Source organism: Zootermopsis nevadensis, unplaced genomic scaffold (assembly GCF_977971745.1).
Source record: "Zootermopsis nevadensis isolate Lab colony 2312 unplaced genomic scaffold, Znev_1.0 Znev_ptg000017l, whole genome shotgun sequence".
Taxonomy (NCBI): Eukaryota; Metazoa; Arthropoda; class Insecta; order Blattodea; family Termopsidae; genus Zootermopsis; species Zootermopsis nevadensis.
Window position 1 is genome coordinate 5,581,989 of NW_028259149.1, and position 22,745 is coordinate 5,604,733.

The following is a 22,745-nucleotide window of genomic DNA, read 5'->3' on the forward strand; positions in this document are numbered from 1 at the left end:
CAGCTTGTCAAGAACGACTCTGTCTCAGCAACATGAGTCTTTAAGAACTGAAATTAAAAATTCCTTGGTGAGATTTCAGGTTCGCATGGCGGCGAGTATTAAGATGGCTGTCTTCTGGGCTGTTGCGCTCTTGTGATGGAGGCAACAGGCGCCTCTGATACGTCGGTAAACGTCTACCATACTACATGGATCTGTGGTCCAGAAAACAGCCATCTTGTGAATATAGAAACTTTGTGACAAGGTTCTTGAGACTTTTTAAAATGTTTTTTCACTATTGATGGAGCCACGGCGTTGTAAGCTGTAATGAATGTCAGAGGTACATAAGTCTGCTAAGTGCCGAGTTGGTCGCGTCATATTACTTTGAAAACTTTTTGAACGTTTTCCACATGGACGGCTTTTCCTCAGATCTCGTCTTCTTCCTCTTTGTAGTCAGCTGCCAGCAAGACCTCCCTCTTTCCTCCTCACACCTCTCTTCCTTGCAGCTTATGATCCTGTAGGGAAACATTTCCTCACCATCTGTCATCAGAGCTCTTTCACCTACCGGCATATTCTGTCTGGTTGCAACCAGAGAGCAGAATGGTTATAATTCTACCATTATCATGTTTTAGTAACTCTGATTATGACCATAATGCTTACTTTTGTCACATTTTATCTCTTTATTAAATACCTTTACAAGCCACTGACATTTAAGTACATTAACATAAACCGAGGCATGTAACAAGTTTATTATAAGATGACATTGTAGCTCTTTACAGCGGTTACTGTCAGTTACGATGTATATCAGTTACTGCGTATTGGTACAGCGTAAAAATAAGCTGTATTACTGAGTTTGAGAAATATCCGAAACGTCGGAAATAGATCAAACATTGTACAGTATATTAAACAGAATGTTAATAGATGTAGTTCTGTTATTTTATGACATTGTCCGTACATTCACAAATCTATGGTACCTTTATTGCACGTTGCAGTATCATAAAACATAACGAGTAAGCAATTTTTCATAGTTTTGAAAGGAATTTGTAAAATTTTATCTGTAAAACATCATTCGGAGATTTGCATGGGAAACAATTGTTATAGCCGTATGACAGCTTTCTCCTCGTCATTTGAATCCCTCTTGCACTCCTTACGAACAGAAGCTGTTTCCAATTCTGAAATGCGTAATTAACTTTAGTGTACAGCAAACTGAGCGTAACATTAAGCTGTCACATGCTTTAAGGAATGCGTCACTTTCTCTATATTCATGCTTGGGCAACCAATCAATTACGAGCAGTCAGTGCGTTCAGTTCGAGGTGAATCTGAAACTACGTACGTCAGTGCCTGTTGACCGCATTATTTGATACATAATATTTAAACTTTCCGGAGCATAACTGTGGCCATTACAGTTACAGTTATCACATACATGGTGTTATACAAAAAATATATTTCATATAATACAATTAATTTATTTGTTCCATTCATATTAAAATCTGGTAATATTAAGCGTTTTCCACTGTGTGCTCTTATGATAGCATATTTAAATTACAAACATCAGTATTTGTTGTTTTACATATAATTACTCTGATATAAATCTGACGCCTTTTTACATTTCTTCCTAATTCTAAGAAATTAAGAGCAGATTAAATTCTGTGTATTTTCAGAATTTATTGTGTTAGGTGAAGCCTCGATTGTCTGGCTAACATTGCCTGGCTGCTTGTAATTGGCTATCGATGCATTTTATCTTATCGGTTCTCACGTTTTCAACAGCATGGACTGACACTGAACCATGACATACAGAGGAATTTATTTTTCCTTCTTTCCGTAGTGTTAGCCGGGAGTGACACGGTTGACACTGCTTCTCGAACGTGTTTCACATTTGTTAGTGGCAGTGCGGGAAGATTGTGGCGCCACACGGATGGATGTGCCGCGCATTCATATACAGCCAGTAACCTGTTGCTCCTGCCAGAACGCAGTGGTGTGTCCCCTCACAGATGAATCGTTGATCCGCCTATCCGAACCATTCATTTGTTTTTTCTCTTTTCCCCATAAGCACGGTACGTCATGCGTCACGGTATGAGAGCATTTACTTTTTGTAACAAAATATTAATGTAAGAAGCAGTCCCATGTTCCAAGTAGGCTTTGAAGTAAATGTACAATTCGCTTCAAAGCTTAGACATTTTTGTGTTTGTTTCGTGAAGACATATCTCGAATTAAATGTTGTAGCGAGATGTTTGATCACCATTAAAAGTTGTTTGATATTAGCAATTTTTGATAAAACTTGTCAAAATTTCGCTTCAGTCCGCATATTTTTGTGTCATATGTCGAGAAATGTCTGCCGCAACATCCCAGAAGTCGCCGGTTATCATACCCGTCGCTGTGAGAACCTGAAACCACATTTCCGTGCGTAATGTGACTTGCAGTTCAGAGCCACAATTTTTGCGCTGTAGATGACTCTGAACACAACGGGAGAGGTCGATCCTCGCCGGGTTCAAAGCCGCCGACAGTGACTGTTGGCTCAGACGACGTTGACTCTGAAGGGGACGCTTGGAGGAGAAGGCAGGGTAGAAGTCGCAGAATGTCCAGGGTGACGAGACAGCACAGCTATGACGACGACATGAACAACACTTCAGGGGGTGGTGGCAGTCAAGCCGGAGGAGGAGACGCCGGACTCGGTGAGTATGTTGAATGTCCGTGGGTTGAACTGACCACGTCGAACGTAACACCGTTACAGGTAGGATGCAAGACTCGAAAGTCATGACAAAGATTAAGTGGGAGTTGATTAGACGATAGAAGATGAAGCAGCACTTGCGCGGGAAATCTCCCAACAGAAATGCGCCCTCTTCATGAGCGTTATTTGTCTACCCAGGACTTCCAGTTCAGCTGCCGAGACGCGCCTCGGCGTATGACGTTTACGCGGTGCGGTCCGGCGACCCTGCAAGCGGAGGAGGCCTGAATCCTGCTGCTCTGGCAGCGGCCGTCGCCTCAGTGTCCAGGCAACAGCAGTCCTCTGGCCGGTGGGTCCTTATTTCTTCATGTCTCTTCCTCTTCTTTTGTGTGTTCTTCACCTTTCTTTCTGTATGCCGTGTTATTATCTATCAATCCTTGCTTTGTTTCCTTCCATTCTTTCGTTCTCTCATTTCTTCCTTCTGAATCAGTCTCTAATTGCATTGCCTCGCTGTTTGTTTTTAAATAAACACGGTTTATGGTGGCCTTGAACAAACCTGGTTGTTTCCAGATATGGGAGTAACGGAGACGCTGTGGAAGCGGCAGATGTCTCCAGCCCTGCAGGCATTCCTATGTCCAGAAGACCTTCGTTCAGGGCTACCAAACCAACCGGTCTCTACGATCCCGACTCGGCAGACCAGTCCGGTGAGTCCTACATCTTTTTGTAACTGAGCCTGGAGTATTCCACACGTATTCTGTAAGCCGTGGTACTCAGTTCAGTTTTGAGGTGATTTTAAAATGGTCTTTACGCAAAAATGGAAAATGTATGTGGTGATCAGTGTTCATGCGCCTGTCCGTCAATGATCTGATATAAGCTACTTTCCTACAGAACAGATACAGATGACATTTCATCTGGTAAAGATCGTTGAAGCACAAACCTTTAGGCCAATCCTGGCTGTAGATTTAATTACATTCGATTTCTCACGTAAATACAGGACAAGAACTATAATTAATATGAAACTCATGTTATATTGTGAATAGCCCTGTGTGTTTATTATCGTAACAGATCGTGAGATTACTGTAACGGGAATAGTAACAATTCTTTTGAATATTGCTGTCTTCCTGGCCCTGATTACGGAGGCATTATGACCCCTGAAACGTTGGTAAACATCGACCAGACTACACAGCGCAATAACCCAGAAGACAGAAATCTTCATACTAAGAATCACCCTGATGACGGAGGCAGTATGACCTCTGAAACGTTGGTAAACATCATCCAGTCTACACACCGCAACAACCCAGAAGACAGAAATCTTCATACTAAGAATCGCCCTGATGACGGAGGCAGTATGACCTTTGAAACGTTGGTAAACATCTACCATACTACACAGCGCAACAACTCAGAAGACAGAAATCTTCATACTCACCGCTGTGAAAACCTCAAATCCGAAACAATTATTTTATTATCCACCCAAATATCAAGTCATTCGATAATGTGGCCTCGTAATAATTACTGTATGTAAGCAGGGAATGAATTGCTAACATCATTGTCATTTATTTTATCTTATTCAAGACAATAAATGTTAATTTATTTTACGTCAGCTACGAGTACACTGTACCTGTGAACGCCATCTGCTCGTCTCTCTGGACATGCGCACAGCCATGTGCCTCTTGCACTTCACAGCTTACGACTGCAAAAGGAAACACCAGCGGAACCAGTTTCGCCTCTACCAGGTTCTTTTCAGGTGTTCCAGCAATGATTTCTTTGTGCAGTTATCATTTGGTGTGCTCCGCCCGTCATGTGGCCCGTGGTTTGAACTGCTGCTATGTAAAAGCAAAGTCATCGCGCCAGAACAGAGTTTTATCTAATCAGAAATATTTTATCCTCATCACAAAAACCTATCTCGTTTCTCCAAAACACAATGCTGTAATATTATATATAGGATAATTGCGTGTAATTATCCACGAGACATCTCCACGGGAGAGTGCAAATTGTCGCCATGACCATAAAAATAAAATACGAGCTACTTTGTGCGAAGTGCCCGTGTCTCATGTAGCAGTCATTAAAGCTGAAGACCTGGTTCGTAATTTGTAGTCAAATTCGTTCCAAATGCCCGTCCGTTACGATCATACTCGCCGCCCTGTTGCTGGTTTCATCATTGTCGTCTCTTCTACATCTCTTGCGTACAAAAACGACATAAGGTGTAGTGGTAGTGGGCATATTGCTTGGTTTAGTTGGCCACGATTTTAAATGCAATTAGTCTTATGTTCGCACGGGGTTCACTCTAAATATTTCAGCGCACCGCTTCTGATGCATGTACCATATTTTAAGAATTACCATTCTGTACCGAAGTACCAGCTGTAGAATAGCTTTGAGCCACTCTTTTCCCGTAATGTCCCATATTATGTAAGCTTCGTTACCAGAGTAATAGACCTAATTGTATGACTATTACCCAACACTGATTACAAGCCTCTCTCAACTCGAGCGTTTTCTCCACATAAGATACTGTGAGAATTCTTACACAGTAGGAACTTTGTACCGGGTACCCGGTAATTTATTAAATCCGCAAAATATTAATTAGTGTGTGTTGTATTAACAGTAGTAATTGATACAGGGCTAATATCATGTGACCCTGTTCTAGCCCGAGTTTACGCAAAAGCTGTCAACTTCATCACAAAATGCACGGGGTTAGCCTCCCGCGTGTAGCATTTTCGAAGGTCAATTGTCTTTTTGATCAGATATATTTTGTATTACAGCGTGTTCCTTAGTATTCTGTTCTTTAGATTTGAGGTTCTTACGGTAGTGAGTCCAAAGTCTGGCTGTCTTCTAGGTTGTTGTGTCGTGTTTGGTAGACGTTTACCGACGTTTCAGAGGTTCTTACTGCCTTCAATATCAAGGCGATCGCCCTGTTATTGACAATATTTTAATTATTTATTTTCTTATGTCACTATTTTGTTGCGTACCTGGGAAAGATCATATAAGCGTCTTCCAGTTTTAGCTGTCCCTTTTTTAAACAGCCAAGCTTCACGACTACATTTTCAATTTGACTTTTATTTTTGATATATTTATTTTCGCTTAGAATTTTCTTTGCTTTTTATTGTTTCTGGTACAATTTGTTACTGAAATTTGTCTGTTTGATTACGTACCCACTCGTGTGGTCCGAGATAATGTACCGTAAATAGTAAGATAAATAGTATGATTACAATGCCTTAACGCGAAAATTTGTTATTTTTTGTGTAAAACGTGAGATTAATGAGTCTTTCGGTTGTCGCTAATTCCGTATTTATCATTTTTATTTATATTGGTAGCTCATCCATTAATTTATTCTTCAACAAGTTTCTTTTTAAAAATATAGAAGAGTGAACCAGATTTCTTGAGAAACTTTCTGAAATGATCAAGACAGACTGCTCCATTGTTTTACTCACCGTGTACTTTTACTGCATGTCTTTATATAGGTATAATGGATCCGGTGCAAGATACATATTATGACATAGCGTTCTTTGGAGCAGTTTTCTAAAATGTTTATCGTGGTTACACAACACGTGAAAAGACCAGTGAAATATAACCTATGCTTTTAGCAGATGGGGCATGTTATGACGTCATTGAGCAGAACGTAGGTGGGATGAATGAGTTGCTACACACGATCTGCGTGTTCAGGCAACAGAAAGGGATGAGCGTTTCGGGTTATTCAGCCCCAGTAAAATACGTCCATTTTAACTACTCGAATAACAACGCTACGTTCACAATGACAAGTGCGTTTTGACATGGATTAAGAGACAAATGCGACTGCGGCGAAGTTTAACTGGTGGCGTTTCTGTTTGACGCCAGACTGAGGAATGTGATTTGCATTAAATGCATCAAATGAATGCGTAATAGAGAGATCTCGCCTGTCACCCACCGTGTTTTATCTTTACCGCCATTGAACGGATAAAGATGGCAGCAGGATTTTTCTTTGACTCACTCTTTTTTCCCCTGCTAATCATCATTTCACTATTACTCCATACTCGCCTATGACCGCCCAGCGAGGCGCGCGATATCCCTGACCAAGCAGCACATTATCATGCCATCGGTCCTAAGTTAGGGAATTCATTTCTGACCAAGTACTTGACTAGTCACGTAGTAAAGTAGTTTATTAAACACACACTTCGTGCCTTCAGGGCGTTCGCAGGTCTGAGTAGGAGCGACCAGAACATCGCTCCTAGTCCGGTATTGCGCCATTAATTCTGTGGCGCGCTATCCATAATCACCGCTATCATTAGCGTTCCTGATCTGTTTGATCCAGGGTTTGACAACTCGTCTTCGCCCCTGTCGCCCGAGGCATCATCAGCTGGTCCGCCAGGACTCGCTGTGGACGACGACAGACGTTCAAGACGAAGAGGCTCACAGCTGTAAGTATAAGACGCCTGTAACCTTGTGTCATCGACAGTGGCCTCGTGCAGCCAGACGCCTTGTTCAAAAAGAAAGTTATTACGTAAATTAGGTGTTTCTGCCCTTAAATTTCTTAAGCTTTGAAAAGTCACGTTGCAAGATGGACATCGTTATTGAAAGGCACTTTATTGTTGCCAACAAAGCAACTGGGGTGTTAAGGGTCCCGGTTCTACTATGTCCGTAACCCGGGTAGCAGCATGCAAACAGAAGTGCGGCGTACGCCGAAATTAAATCGTGGTATGTCGAAAGCGCAGTGCGAAGAGGTGTGAGGGGGGGGAGGGGTCACTCAGGACGTGTCCTAAGTGCAACACTGGAGTAAACGGGAATAAGTTATTCGGCTGTCCGCTTGCCTGAAGCGGTCAGTGGTAGCGATCAGTTGGTTACAGCTCTATGGAACATGAAGATTCACTGTCGTCTTCTTGCACAGCCGTTTGAGGTAGAGGAATCCAGTTTACAACTGTATATCATGTTACTTTGAACTACATTAATGTGGTTCTTTTATCTATGATCATATATTCCAAGCGGTCTGGTCTCATAATTTTTCCGACTAAATTTCTGTATGAATTTCTCATATCTCCTATTCGTACTAAATATCCTTTCCGTCTCATTACGTTCTGTTTTATCGTCGTAATAATATGTCATGAAGAGTACAATTTATGCAGTTTTCTCCATCCAAACTCCTGTCACTTCCTCTCACTAGGTAAAAATATTACTCTCGATACATTTTTCTCAAACGCTCAGAGACGACATCTGACGTCTATATAAAATAACAGGCAACGCCGTAATTTTTTATATTTTAATATTTAGGTTTATAGATATCAGACGAGAGAACAATAGATTCGGAACTGAATGATAGCAAATTCAGAACTGTAAAATTTGTATGGATGCTTTATCTTTCGGTCTGTTTTGAGCTAGGCTGTACATTAATAATAATATTTGGACAAGGCTTTGTTCTGACGGTCAAATTCTCACTTCTGCCAGTGCTTTAACTCGCTGTTACATTAATCTCTGATACGATTTGAATATGAATATTCAACAAGGCGAAGAGACGAAGTTTTAGATAATTAGAAAGCACCAGGGATTGATGTGTGTGTGCCGTGGTCACATCGTCGGACTATATATTTTGTCACATAAAGAGAAACTTGAAAGAGCGGGAATTAGTGACTTCACTGTTAGGTCATTCTAATTCATGATATTAAGATAAGGCAAGAGCCTTTATTGCAGACACTTGACAAAGCCAACAGGAGAATTTGTTAATATTTTAGTTCCGAACACGCCCAAAATAATATAAAAATTACAAAATAATGCTTTACTATATAGGGCAGTGCCCAGGTTGTCCGCTTCTTTGAAACTTCTTGGCGTGATTGTTCAGGTTCTGATGGCGGCTAATATTAAGATGCCTGTCTTCTGGGTTATTCCGCCGTGGCGCCTTATAGAAGCTCGCCGACGTTTCATATGTGCTTGTTGTCTCTATCTTTATGAGGACGAAGCAGCACGCACCTCTCAAACGTCGATAAACTTTTACCAGACGACACGACGTAGTAACCCTGAGACAACCATCTTCTTGGCGTAAGTTTTTCGTAGGCCTGTCCTTATATCAGGTACTTCGTGCCATGAGGTACCAAGGCATGGGCTCTATTAGATTGGGGCAGAGGTTAACTTGTAGTGGCTTTTACATGAGCAGACCTGATCTGAGCGCCATTCAAGCTCGGATACCTGCCGCCAGGCCCACAGCTGTGCCTCCTCGTACCATGGACGATCTGTGTGGCGGGGAGACGGTGAGGCGTCAGGCGTCGGTAACGGACGGCGAGTCCATCAAGATAGTCATCCACGACGTCGACTCCGACTCCAACTTCAGTACGTACTATGTGACTTTGAATCTGCATTCGTCTTTTAAGATGTCCTTTTTGTGGAATTACCTTCTGCTGCTGAGCTAAAATGTTTACTCTGTCAGTTACATGCGAACCTTGCGATGTGTTTTCGCGTGTTCTTGAACTGAGTGTTTGCTGTAGAAAAGAGAGCCCCTATGTTAGTTACAAAAAATGTGTATGGACGGATTATGGTGACACAATTGTAACCGACATTTATCGACCCCATGGTCTCATATGTGCAATGGCTTCACTACAAAATTTATTTTTATTCGTAACATTTCATCGACGTCACATTGTTTATAATGTACAATTTTAATATGTTTCAACTCAAGGACTTATTTTTCAGTATATACCAGCTTCTCAAAATAATTTTACTTCACTTCTGTCGCCTGACTGAAACATATACTTATTTGTAGTCTATTTTGGCCACAATACATGTTATTTTTTGTCATCATGTTTCGATAAGACGCCTTAAAAATGTGAGCGAATTCCTCTATGATTTAAGCCCCCCTGGTAGCCCTAAAATTATTTTGCCTTAACTACTTTCTACAAATAGAGTATATTATTTCTTAATTATCTTTTTCTAAGATGTACCATTCATTAGATATCTAAACAAGAATAGCAATAATGCACCGCGCCACTAGTGCATATGAGGGGCGTGGAGGTAACGCGTGGGTGTTTGTGCCAGGTACGCGACCAGGCTCCAAGAGGCGAGTGTTGCTACGTCGAGACCCGTCGGACAAGGCGCACAGGAGTGAGTACACCCCCCCTCACCAGTTGCTGGGTATGTTGTTTTGGTTACCCATATCACGCCGAGTTACAGTGTCTGCTATGCTTTAAGTAGTAGCTTTATATCAGCAGTTCTCAAATTACCACTGAATCCCATAAATTCAATGTTGTTTCGCGATTATTTTGACATTCAAAACAAACTGGCAAATTTATGTACGAATGCAATACGAAATATGGCGCGTTTGACAGTATTTTATTGTAGAGAACAGTTTCAGCAATGTCGGGGATTCCCCATAAGGTTGCGTGGGCGCATGTCTGTCGAGATTCCCCACGCAGTCACATCTACATGGAGCAATGCATGTAAGTCTTCATGTAAAGTGACCTGTATTTTTGTCTTATTTTAATCAAAACTTAAATGTGTAAACACGTTTTAGTAAACGTCTCCCGTATCAAATTTCATAAAAATCCGTTCAGCTGTTTTCGAGTTGTTACATTCGGACAGAGGGACAGACAGCTAATTAGTTAATTTCTGCAACTCTCATTTTCGAGCACACCTAAAAATATTGTTCTTTTTTCCCGTGACAATTATCAGTGGTACGTGATCGAATTGTCTAGATAAGGCACTCAAATATTACTTTGTGGCCCACTCATTTTTAACTCAGTGATAATATTAAATAACATTTTAGTAGCAAGTGCCCTTTATATATTGCCATATTAATTAAGATTTTAGAACCCTTTATAACCTTTACGAAACATTTATTTTATTTTTAAGAGTTCATTACGAAGCCTATGAACTCCGCGAGGTATTAAATAGTAGTTGATGTTTTTGGTAAGAATGTACCACATACCTTGCCGAAAATGTGTACATGTTACCTCTTGAAATATAATGCTTATTAATTATAATATTTTGGATTCTTATGGAATATTTCGGTCATCTGTTTAAATATAAGATAAATTAAAACAGTGAAATATAGAGTGAACAAACCAACAACTATTAACACTCTAATGGACATGGACTATTGCCATTTTTAAAACAGTGAAAGCTTTAATAATGTGAGGGATTGAAATTTAAGCTGTCTGTGTTTATTGGCTTTCCACTTTCACACCAATTAAATATTCTCTGCTGTCGTAAGAGTGTAGATCTTTCAGACTTTTATAATTGTAATGTATAAAAACGTTTTAATCACAGGAATTTAAACGGCTAGAAATATGAAACTCAAAAATGATTGTATTTCCACGTCCATGGCAGCTGGTTATTAAATGTAGATGTTACTCAAACTTCTAAGGACACGTTGTAAGCATTTCTTGGGGAACAACTAATCGCGGACTGCAATAAATTGGTGAAGTGCATTTCATCTGAAGAATTATTTAATGTAACGGAGTGGAACAACGTTTAACTCTCATCTCATGTCCTTGAGAAAACAGTTTGAGAACTGCTGATCAGCAATGTATTATTGTATATAATAAATATTTACTCGTAAGCGATGATGTCTGAAGAAGTTCTTATTTTTGGAATTGTTTTCATGTGCATACAAAGGAAGTTTCAATTGAAAGAACAGTTAATCTGATAAAGCCACTCAAAATTAATTTCTGTTGCAATTCCTCAAAAGCATTAATATTAAAAGACAATAGTAAATTCGTGTTAATAAACACAACGGGTCATAGATTTTGAAATTGTTGGTGATGAATTCGCAGTAAAAGTATTTCCTCATTGTCTTGTAATAGCATTAGTATTAGAACCTGGCAGGAAGACACAGTTATCTCTATCTCGTCAATTTTTCCCCTGCATTTTTCTTCAGCTACTCCCTGCAGTACGTCCTTATTTGTCTGTAAATTTATTAAGTTTTAATTCAACCTGTGAGTTTTATTGTGATTAGTATGTTTTGTCTTAAACTGCAAACTTAATTCCTGTGTAAGTAGTTACGAAGTGCCAACATAATTCAATTATTTTTAATAATGTTTTGTGGACCTAGCACCTTGCAATTATTTTACTGGTCTTAAAATCGAACGTCGTGGTGGAGTGCTTAGCATTCGTGCTCCGTATTCGGTAGGTCCCCATTTTCAAATTTCGGCCCTGAGGTTTCTCGTGGTATTTCTTACGTCCTACCTAACTTAAATTAGGCCACAACCGTTTCCTTCTGTATCCTTTGCAATTCATTATTACCAACATTTTCTCATTCGACGCTTTATACTTGAGCCTACAGAAAGTGTTGTTAAATAAGCCACAAATAAAATAAATGCACTTATATTAAGTGCGATTTCTCAGTGGAATAATTTCTCACACAGAAGTTGGTACTCAAGCTTCGACTTCTTCAAGATAAAATCGAATTCTGGCTAATCGTTACATACAAACAAATCAGTTTTTCACAGCATTTTCCGACCTCATTGCTTCATGTTAGTACGTAGAATTAAGGATCAGTATGCGTCATAGCTTCTAATTGATTTTATTTTGCTTAGATCACGTTTAACTGTTGGTGCACTATACGTGTTGCTTGACTGGTGTATAAGTTTAACGCAAAGTGTTCATTGTAAGATGAATTATGTTTATTAATATTAGCCGTATCAGCTGGGAAAATGTTGCGAACTTTTGTGGTATGTGCGTGGCATACATAACGTTAACATTCATTTTTTTATAATTATATTTTTTTGCTGTAGATATACAAAATTATAGGAAGAAGCCCAGAATATTTAGCTACCATCAAGATATTTAGAATTCCAAAGAAATAAAAACGGAAATATATAAAATTATAATTTTATTCCTTTGTACATTTTAAAACTGTATGACTATATAGCAAATATTACATTATTTTGTACAGAATTTCTAAGATTGGGTACAAATTCAGCGTCATTAAAACCTATGATTGCCACATATATGAGTTAAAGCAACGCAGTTCTTCGCAACATTTCTCTGTCTTTGCCTACAAATAATTGATATTTTAGTAAGAAATTCCACCTAAAATTTTCATATGAGATATATAATACGTACTTCAGAAGTCGTAATTATTCAGTAAACATTATTCTTGCACCTGGATTCTCATCCACGTAATGTGAAATGAATTTGCGATTCTAAGTAACGGTAAGTGTACTACGTTTTGATTATGCTCAAGGTAAAAGAATATACTGAAACAGTCTTTATCTGCAGTAAAAAGTGCAGTATCCTATGTAATATAGTATTTTTTGTGCATTTGTTAGAAAAAATCCCATACAGGATTAATACATGAGTAAGTACATCGTGATGTTACGGTATAATGGTAAATTTAGGAGTTCATCAGGATAGCAGGCAGTTGGGAATCGTGACCAGTCGATGTGATGGACCTTCAGCATTTGTTACCAAAAAAGTCTAATATATTTCATTCAGATATAAGGTGCGTTTATATTTGTATAGATTATTACGCAGGAACTCAAGCAGTCTTAGAAGGAAATTTTATACGCGTCGATAACATCGAAGAAGTATTTGAACAAACATCACTTTCCTTTTAGTAATTCGTTCCACAGAATCCGTCCAAGTTCAAAGCCGTGTATTACATTTTATATGCTGATTCGTTTACGATGGGAAGTTGTTAACCCCACGCCCAACCTCCGATCTAGAGCTCCACCCCTTGCCTGCTGTCCTCAGCTACCCACAACATCTGGAGACCGTCTCCTCCATCCACAACTCGAGGACACGCCGTGCCCTGAAGAAAAACATGCGATTTGTATCTATATGACGTCATTTCTGAGAATATGTTATGTGTCATGCCGGTTTGTGAATGTTACCCACAGAACAGTGCAACTTAAGTAACCGATATTATGAACGTACATTGACTTTCCCTGGTATTTTCTGTTACCAGTGAAATGGAATTCATCCCAAATCGATATCCTCATTCTGCGAACTGACTCCCAGATAAATTCCCGTAGCGACAATTATCGATGTGCCTGCTTGTGTATGTGTGTTTCGCGGAGACAGACAGACTGGGGGGGGGGGGGTGAACAGAAGTATGTGATGACGCAGGTAGAGTTGCGCGTGCTACAGTTGACGTAATCGGAAAACAGGTTTTGTTCGGAATTCAATCGTCACTTCCTTGTGAATGAACCGATGGAACTTTTCTTTTAGTTAAGAAATTACTGTTTCGTTGTTCGTCTGCATTAACTCTGCATCCTGTCATACTAACCAAAGTACTTGTTCATAAAAAGTATTAACCTTTTGTTGATTGTGCCACCATATAGTTTCTTGTGATTCTTTAGAAGGGGTGACCCCGACTGTCACATAAATGGCGTCGTCACTGAAGGGAAAGCCGCGTACAAACACCGACGGTTATTGTAAACATCAAGAAGGACGTTCCTGATAAAACTGCCCTAGCAAGAGTGATGAGGTTCTTTTCCTTTCGGAATGAATTATTAGTTCGCATATTGGTTTCTATTTTAACCGGACTTGGCACGGCGCCAGTAAGTTCCATCGGTGACGTCTGAGAAACTCTGACGTGTATGTTAAACAGCAGAATGTAGAAACAGGTCTGATGTTTAATACCTAGAGGAGGAAATCAGGAACTTCAACATTTATCTTCCTGCAGGAATTGAATGCAGTAAAATGATACAATCCGCTCCAGATAGTTTTTTCTACTCACCCTGATATGTACAAAACATTACACACATTTCATGTTCGCGTCAAACCCATTCATGAAAGCAGAGTCATAATTTAGTCGGTTCCAGGTCATATAAATCACAAAAAGAGCACTCAATGCAATACTTTGCATGTGATGGAAGTTTCCATATGGTTCCGGCCTGTCACTGTTATTTACTAATTACTCTCGTGCTTTTAAAAGCACCAAATGTTCGTAAAATGGAGAACATGACGCACTTGTGTCAAAGTCAGCTTTCATTTTTCTTGCTACGGTTGTGCGTCACAGTTTTGGAGCATGTCAAAACATTTCGTGTTTTGTTTACAGATTTTCAATAACGTCATCACTTCGCGTAATTCAGTAGCCACTGCAGGATGCCAGACTGTTTTCCGTTCATAAGCATGTACACTTAACTTGTTACAAGGCGGGTTTTGTACAGCAGCGGGCTAAATTGCTGTCCATTCTGAAGATAGTTCAGATTTCGCCCTGAAGACTTGCTGTCTTCACTTATTATGCAATTGTGAAATTTCAGGTTCTCACGGCCGTGAATGTGTCTGTGTTCGGTCTTCGGGTATCAGCGTCACATCGACTTGCAGGCGGGTGCCAGCGTTTTGGAGACAGTACGTTAATTCGAAACGGTGGCATCTACCTACAAGTCGACACGACGTCACTGCCCAGCTGATAACATCAGTTCAATAATGGGCCATTTCGAGACTCATATTGCATTGTCCCCATACGAAAATACATTTCTCTCATTCCTGACTGAACCTCACGTCCCGCTCTAAACCCTGTTGTGTGGAGGAGGTTGAAGGAAAAACGTCACAACGCTTGACGTCACCACAGAAACCGACGTCACTCGCTGCTGAAGGCGTAATAAATTCCGTTGTCTTCCAATTTTCTCACTAGGAATCTCTCAGTACTGCTCCTATCGTGGAACTGTACGATGCCTGTGGCGAGGCACCCCCCCCCCCCCACTGCTGTATCCTTTCGCTTTTCCACGTGTTGAAGATGCGTCATGGGAGATTCAATTCCACTGAAGCTGGAGGAAGCGAGAGCAGTGTGAGTCCTGAAGCTTTAGAAGAGCTACAGACAGCAACAGGCATAATTAGCAGCCTCTTAATATCATAATATCACTTTCGGCATTCCGTTTCCGCTGTCAGTCCATCTGCTTCACGTAGCCACGGTTAAATAGTGAAGATACTTGGTGGCTGTGCAGAGGCACGGCGCGGCCTTTTCTCTGTGCACGACCGTTGCATCGGTTGCTGTATTCCACAGCAGCGGCACAGTCCCCAGATATTCTCATTGGGCGTAGAGCTCAGTGGGTGTCGGACGTCATGTCGCTTTGGCCCATGGAACATAAATTGTTGTGCCTAGTATTTTTGATAATGTTTCTGGAGCTTTCCGTGTTCTCATTTATGAAAATTGTTTAAATTTGTAGTTCAGATTCTGTCATAAATATTGCAGTTTCGGCTGATAGTTAAATCGGAACCTTGTTGCTCAAACTACGTTATTGCTTGGCAAAAGGCATGTGTTTGTGTGATTGCAGTATCTAATGGTGTCAAATCGGGCACATCGAATGTAATCGGTGCAAGTTTTGGTCGGAAAAAATGAAGGGAAGAGGCCTCTTGGAAGACCTCAGCGTAGATGACAGTATAGTATGGTGGATGTTAAATAGGGTGGAAGATGTGGACTGAATAAATTTGGCACAGGATATGGATTTGAGACGGGCTGTAATGAACACGGTAATTTTCGGTTAGCTGTCTTCTGGATTGCAGCGACAGAAGTTCAGCATTGTTCCAGAGACCCTCGCAGTCGCAAGAACCTCAAATCCTAAATGGCAAATAGCCTTCGGTTTTCATAAAAAGCGGGAAGTGCCTTGATTAGATGAGCGACTGTTAGTTTCTCATAAAGGACCCTGCGTGAATAGGCACTATGAGGTTAATTCCAACGCAGGGCCGATGGCGTCATAGTAAAAGAGAACGTGCCAGTGAACAATTTCAGTATGTCCTTTTACGATGCACTAGTTCTAGCTGCTGGTCTGTGATGAATCATATTGTCATGAGAAATGCTCGTCTGTGCGTTGTGACTGTGATGTGATGTTGGCAGCCCGAGGCTTTGGGATGCGCGTTGTGGGCGGGAAAAGCGGCAGCGATGGGCGATTGTTCGCCTACATCGTGTGGACTGTGCCTGGGGGTCCCGCTGAGAAGGGCGGCCTTCAGCAGGGAGACAAGGTAAGTGTCATCTCACGCGCTTAATTAAGTGCCAGGGTGTTAAGCGAACCGAGAGCCTTCGTTTTAATCGGAAATTAATTATTTTCAGCTTACTCTCCTTGTTTTATAAAGAAAGGTGGTCTTATCATACAGCGTCGCAGCGTGTCTATCTGTCCGTGTTCTGCCGTAACTTTTAAACCACCTGATGTATTTAATACAAATCTTACGAAACACTGTTGAACTTTTTAATACCACTGTGACAGCCGTGCAAAATCCTTATGTTTGATCGTCACTAGCTCCACTTAATATGTAATTATAACACTTGAGAAAATCAGGCTCGAGGTTTTGACACCTCTGTGGTTGGTCTGATCTGTCAGAAATGCAGGGGACAGGTGACATAAATATTTAAGATACCAACATCACTGGCACAGTGGTGCTGTGTTGGCATCTCGTGTTTCCTCGATACCAAGTTTAAAAATACAGTGGACATGGTTGTGAAAAAAGACATTCATCATACTTTCGACACGGTGTCGAAGACGGTCGTCTGGCTCATACGTGCGGAACGCCGCGACAGTGCGGCAACGTCTCCGACTTCGTTATGAAGCGTATAGTCTAAACGATATATTACAGGGGCTTAAGAGCTGCGTACGAAATAAAATCCACTTGATGCAGCTTGACAGCTAAATGCTGAGTTCTGTGTTGCCAGGTATTGGAGTGGGACGGCGTTTCACTAGTGGACCGTAGCTTCGAGGAAGTGTGCGCCGTCATGGACCGCACAGGCGAGGTGGCTGAGCTGGTGGTGGAGCATGCGACTGACCTGTGAGTATACTTTGGCCGTCGGCTCTATCGGGGACAGCAGAATAGAGATTTGAGGTGGTGGCGGTGGTGAATATGTCGATGTTCGTCTTCTGGTTGTGACGTCGTGTGAATATGCAGGTAGATACCAGCTTTCAGATGAACATGTTATCTCATCTTCAGTTGTGAGGATGGAGGAAGTGTGTTTCTCCTAAACGCTGGTATTTACCTAGAGGTCCACACGGCGTCACAATCCAGAATACCAACATTCATAGAATAGTGTTTTGTCCTCCCAGTGGTCAGTTCAAGACAAAACACAAACAATTTCCGTAACTTTGTGGTTTTAATTGCTAAAATATCGACTTTTACGATGTTACTCTTTGCGTCACACCATCGCCAGAATCCATTTAACTTTGCGTGTGAGTGTACTGTTTCTCTTCACATTTTATAAGATCTTTATAAGGTACTTTTGCGTATTTCCGTATAGGCTTTAAATATTATACTTATCTCGCTGACATTTACATTTTTATCTTAAACCTTTTTTTACGAAGTATGGATAAGTAGATCGAGCTTGTCCGGACCGAACTAATTTTGATAGCTGTAACCCACGTCACATGTGTTCATAAGGTAGTCAGTTCTAAACTTACACGGTACAGATATCCTGACTGATGTTTTCGTTATTTTCTTCAGTCTTTCCAGGCGAATTTTCTAATCTTTTGCACTTCACTATGCACAGACTTATCAGGCTTATTGTTTTGTTTTACGCCACATAGTCTTGAAATTGAGCCATCGTCGTTAAATATAAAAAACAAACCATTAAAAAAGATGAAGTACAGTAAAGTATATTACGCTCTTGCAGGCGAATGTGCGATCTCCTGGACGAACCAAGTGCCTTGGTTTCTGGATCCAAGAAGTCGCAGCAGGGAGATTCGCTGGGAATGCAGCTCGGTAAGTTGGCGAGATTGATTATTATGTTCGTGATATCACTCATTGGTCACTGGGGTTCATTACAACAATATCGTCGGAATGAGGAGCCATATTGTCGTTCTGACGTGATTGTTGCATGCGAAATGTAAGCACGCTTTAGTCTGTGTTCGAAGGACGACCACAAAGAAAGTTAAGTTTCTCCCGCAGACGTGTTTGAAGCAGCTCCCACAGAAGGACAGCTTCAAAATTTAGCGTCCCACGTGTCTTAACGCCAGCCACCTAAAGCAGGGATATTTTAATTCGCATATAAAGCTATAATTTTACCTTTCGCCCAAAGCCGATTCGTTTCAGAAATAACTTTCGATGCAGGGAATGTATAATCAGGACGCAGTCTGTGTACTGAACACGTCGCTATATAACCACATATTTCCAATTGTGTTTTGCTGTGCCTACGCTGTCCACGGGTTTGGCGCTGCGTTGTCAGACGAATTACAAACCACTAATTTGCTGCAGGCTAATGCATCGTCAGCAATGGCGATCATGCAGGCAACGCGACATTCATCCATTGTCGTCAGTTGTCTCCCTGTAGACACGAGCTGATGGTCTGAAATCTCTGTTTTATTCAGTTACCATTCATCTTGATGCACGTTGTCTTCCTGCAAGAAGTGGATAAGGGCCAGTGGAATTATAAGTCGAATCTTCATCAATCAACCATGTTTTCTAAAGCACTGAATCCGACTGACCAACTCCACTGAACGGAATTCTCATTGAGACGCTGTTAGTCGCACAGCTTGTCGAGAATTGTTGCATCTTTTGTGGAACATAGACATTCATTTCGTGTTCACTAGAGCCCGTCACTGGTCTGTATCACGAACCAGCTTAATCCAATCTTCACTGCACCTAGTTTTTCTCTGTTTATTCATGTATTATTCTACTTACCTACCTATCTTACCGCTATCTATTTATCTGCCAATCAACTTCTCAATTTTTATTTTAATATTATCCCCCCATCCATTACTTAGCACATCATTTTATAACCAAATTGCAAGCGGTGTTGGCATTAATCATATCTCGTAAGTTCGTTCCCCTGCCACTTCATTAGAGATTGTAGTTTAAAAGAACACTTTTAGGGTAGGGTATATTAAATCTCAACTCTTTTAGAGTTATAGGAGAAGCCTCACCCTTTTAGTTCATATGAATGGTAGGATTTTAACTGACCTCCCGTCATTAAACTCTTTGTCCTCTCGTTTTGTTTACAACTGGATATTCTGATACAAATATCACAGAATTTAAAAATAGGCCGCTTGTAATCCTCCACCCGTCCAAGTAGGATTGATGTTTAACCCCTATAAGTCACTCTTTCTTTTCTTACAGAATCTGAACAAGACAAAGCGCCCACGTCACCAACCCGACGGAAACTGCCCAAAACACCGGTATAGACACGTACATATTAAACTAACAACATATTAGCTATTATCTTGCATTGTACCTGTCACACCTGTTATTTATGTTAAATATATTTGTTCGTTCTTTATCAAATGACAAGCTTTGTTTTAAATGTTTGTAACAAAGCACACAATCCAGTCCTTAATATTTCGTATAGAGGTTGTTCACATATGAACTATAAATTATCACCTACTCACAACCTCTTCTCTAGAGACTTCAACAATCATTATGATAAATTGTAAAATTAACTTTAAAAGTAACATATCATTATCAGAAATGTTAATATCACTCTAATAAACTTTTATTTCGGAAAAAAAGGAAAGAGCAAAGTTTTGAAAATTTTCGAATTACTGTCTTTACAAAATATTATTTTGTGGTGCTTTTATGTCGTTTCTGTTGTAGCTACTGAAGTTGCAAGGTTCTATTAAATCGCTATTTCTTTAACACTGGTTTCATAATCCTATCCCAAAGTGCGAGGAGGACTGTCACGAAGCAAAGCTTGTGCAAAGAACGTTCTTATTATGTGAAATTGCAAAGAATTGAATGTGTATCTTTATATGCCAATTATGTGTAACGTAATATGTATTTGGGTTTTATGTTCTGAATTGGTGTAGTTTCAATAACAGAGTGTTTATCCTGAAAAAAAAACAAAGCATACGATACATTATTTGCATTACGTAATACTTTCGTGTTGAAATGACATCAATTCGGACTCATATCCTTACGTATTACGTCAAGTGGATGTATTTGTTGTTCTCTGAGATTTATTTCAATAATGTAGGTTAAGAGCGATGGTTTAAGAATAAAAAATTCTGTATTTACATATTAACTTTTCGCCCAAACGTGGCTCCGAATGGAACGTCATAGCAGTGTTAAGCGTCAGTAGGTTAGGCCAACTTTGATTATGCTAGTTAAAAGATGTTACCTAGATAACCTGACCTAAGGTAGAATGTTCTTACTGACTCAAGTATCGCTTCGACGGTCCTCGAGATCCTATGTTTGGATCACCTGTTAATACGCCAGTACCGAACAATCTCGAAAATATAGTAAAACAAAGATATCGTAGTTTCGATAATTCAGCTATTTTAATACTGAGAAATTAAATCATTTTTCTAAAATTATTGTATCAGCTTACTAATGGTATTTATCACTTTGGCGCAAGTAATTAGTCTCTCAGTTCTTTGACTGGTTACTGGATAGAAACATTTTTAGGCAATGAAACGATAATATAATATTTGTAATACTTGCATAATGCCTTGTAATGTTTCTAACCAAATTATTTTTAACTCGAAACACGATTTGTGAAGATACATAACCTGAAATTAAGTACAGTTAAAGGAAAAGCAGAATAATTTAACATCACTGATTGATGAAACTGGAAACATCACACCTTCTAAAATCAAAATATTACATACGTATCTCGTGTAAATAAATAATAATGAATTCATCATCTAAATTACAAGTACATTGCATGACATCACACAGGTTACAGGCGTAGCGTACTGTTTCCTTGGAATTAGCATGCCAGTTTTTTATATCTACTGGCTTCCTAAATCCCGTCATCAGACAAATAGACTTATTTTTCACTGGGACATCAAATACCAACCATTGAACCATCTTGATAATATTATCATTAACACTTTTAAGTATGCAGATCGTAATGAAGAGTAGTTAATAGCACTAATGTATAAGTAGAGTGTAAGTGTTAATTGTGAATGTTTTAGTGCACGGATTGTTTCAGACTTGTATAGTACATACCATACGTCACTCCATGTACAGATCACGAAAAATACATAAACAGGACCAAAATGATACATAATCCACACTTTTACGTGTGTTGGTATTGTGACTACGAGGTACATAGTCGTCTGAAAAATAGCCCAAGTTCTTCCTCTCTCTCCTTGTGGACGTTTCATGTCATCCCAGCTTCATTAGGATGCCTATGTAACGTTACCGTGTACATATGCAAAATTCTATTTTCTCAGACTCGATTCTCAGATTTAGAAGTGAAATATCGATTATATACTGACCCGTATGGTTACGCACTGTAGGTTCTGATAAACTGTGATCACGAAACAGCTGTGCTTTGTTTCCAAATTTTGTAGTATCTCTACGCGAGTACATGTGTAGTCTTCAAATGATCATAGAGCCCTTATATTTAACACAGAAACTCTGCGTGCTACTTGATAACTTTATATTTAAACTTATAATAAAAGAATGTAAGTTACTTCATATTTCGTGAATGTTATATTTTTTGTATTTTTTTATTGAACTGCATAAATCCTGTGAAACTGTTCTTTTGGACTTCGCTCGTCGTCTAAATTACAAATTTACTTTCCAAAACCTGGATTCTATGATTAAGTGTCTGAGGCTAGCAAAACCAGAGGGCTCAACCGATAAGTTTTCTGTCCTACCCTAACCCTGATCTTATGACGAAAACAAATCCAGCTTTTTAAATGTTTCAATTTTATAATTTTATCGATGAAGAAGTCCGGAATAAGAATTTTACACATTATAACTCACCATCGACAGAAACCATTAAACTTCGACTGTATAACTCTTAGTTGCTTTCAAACAAGAGTCTACGGCAATGATTTGTGTTACTTCTTGCGAACTTTACAGTCGTTTCAGCCAATAAACCGTGTAAATAGTTCCTTGAGGAGAAACAGTAAATCATATCTCAAGTATTCTACTGTTTATTTTGTACTCTTATTATTGACATACGAATGCAAAACGAAAATAACGAGTTAAGTTCTTTCTTACACTATTACCATTTTCAGTTGTTATTTTTGAACTAGTAACTCTGCTGTTACCCGTAGTCTGTTTATATGCAGCACTAATTCTAGTTTCTCAGGCTGTTAAATTACGTGATTCGTACCTAAAAGAAAACAACATGACATAAGCAACAGTTAAATCAACTGATTTGTGTATTTCATAGATTTCTGTTTAGCGTATAGAATATACTTTCAGATGATTACAGATGATTTGATCTGATACTGATTATATTTTAATTGCAAACGTATATAAAATAAATAATTACGCTGTAGAAAAGGGCAATAATTTTGTAGAAAAACACCCAACGTTTCATTACAATTCTACT

The 22,745-nt window shown here is 39.7% G+C and overlaps 1 protein-coding gene across 1 annotated transcript in view; it reads left to right on the top strand.

Annotated features, from left to right (window-relative positions):
- Fife (regulating synaptic membrane exocytosis protein fife) overlaps positions 1-22,745 on the top strand; it is a 121,422-nt gene that overhangs the window by 71,006 nt on the left and 27,671 nt on the right. The window contains exons 8-17 of the mRNA XM_087350209.1: positions 2,424-2,648; positions 2,843-2,990; positions 3,212-3,345; positions 6,924-7,029; positions 8,754-8,926; positions 9,629-9,724; positions 16,374-16,498; positions 17,184-17,296; positions 18,132-18,220; positions 19,574-19,632. Coding sequence (XP_087206335.1) covers positions 2,424-2,648; positions 2,843-2,990; positions 3,212-3,345; positions 6,924-7,029; positions 8,754-8,926; positions 9,629-9,724; positions 16,374-16,498; positions 17,184-17,296; positions 18,132-18,220; positions 19,574-19,632 — 1,268 coding nt within the window. The remainder of the gene's footprint in view (positions 1-2,423; positions 2,649-2,842; positions 2,991-3,211; positions 3,346-6,923; positions 7,030-8,753; positions 8,927-9,628; positions 9,725-16,373; positions 16,499-17,183; positions 17,297-18,131; positions 18,221-19,573; positions 19,633-22,745) is intronic.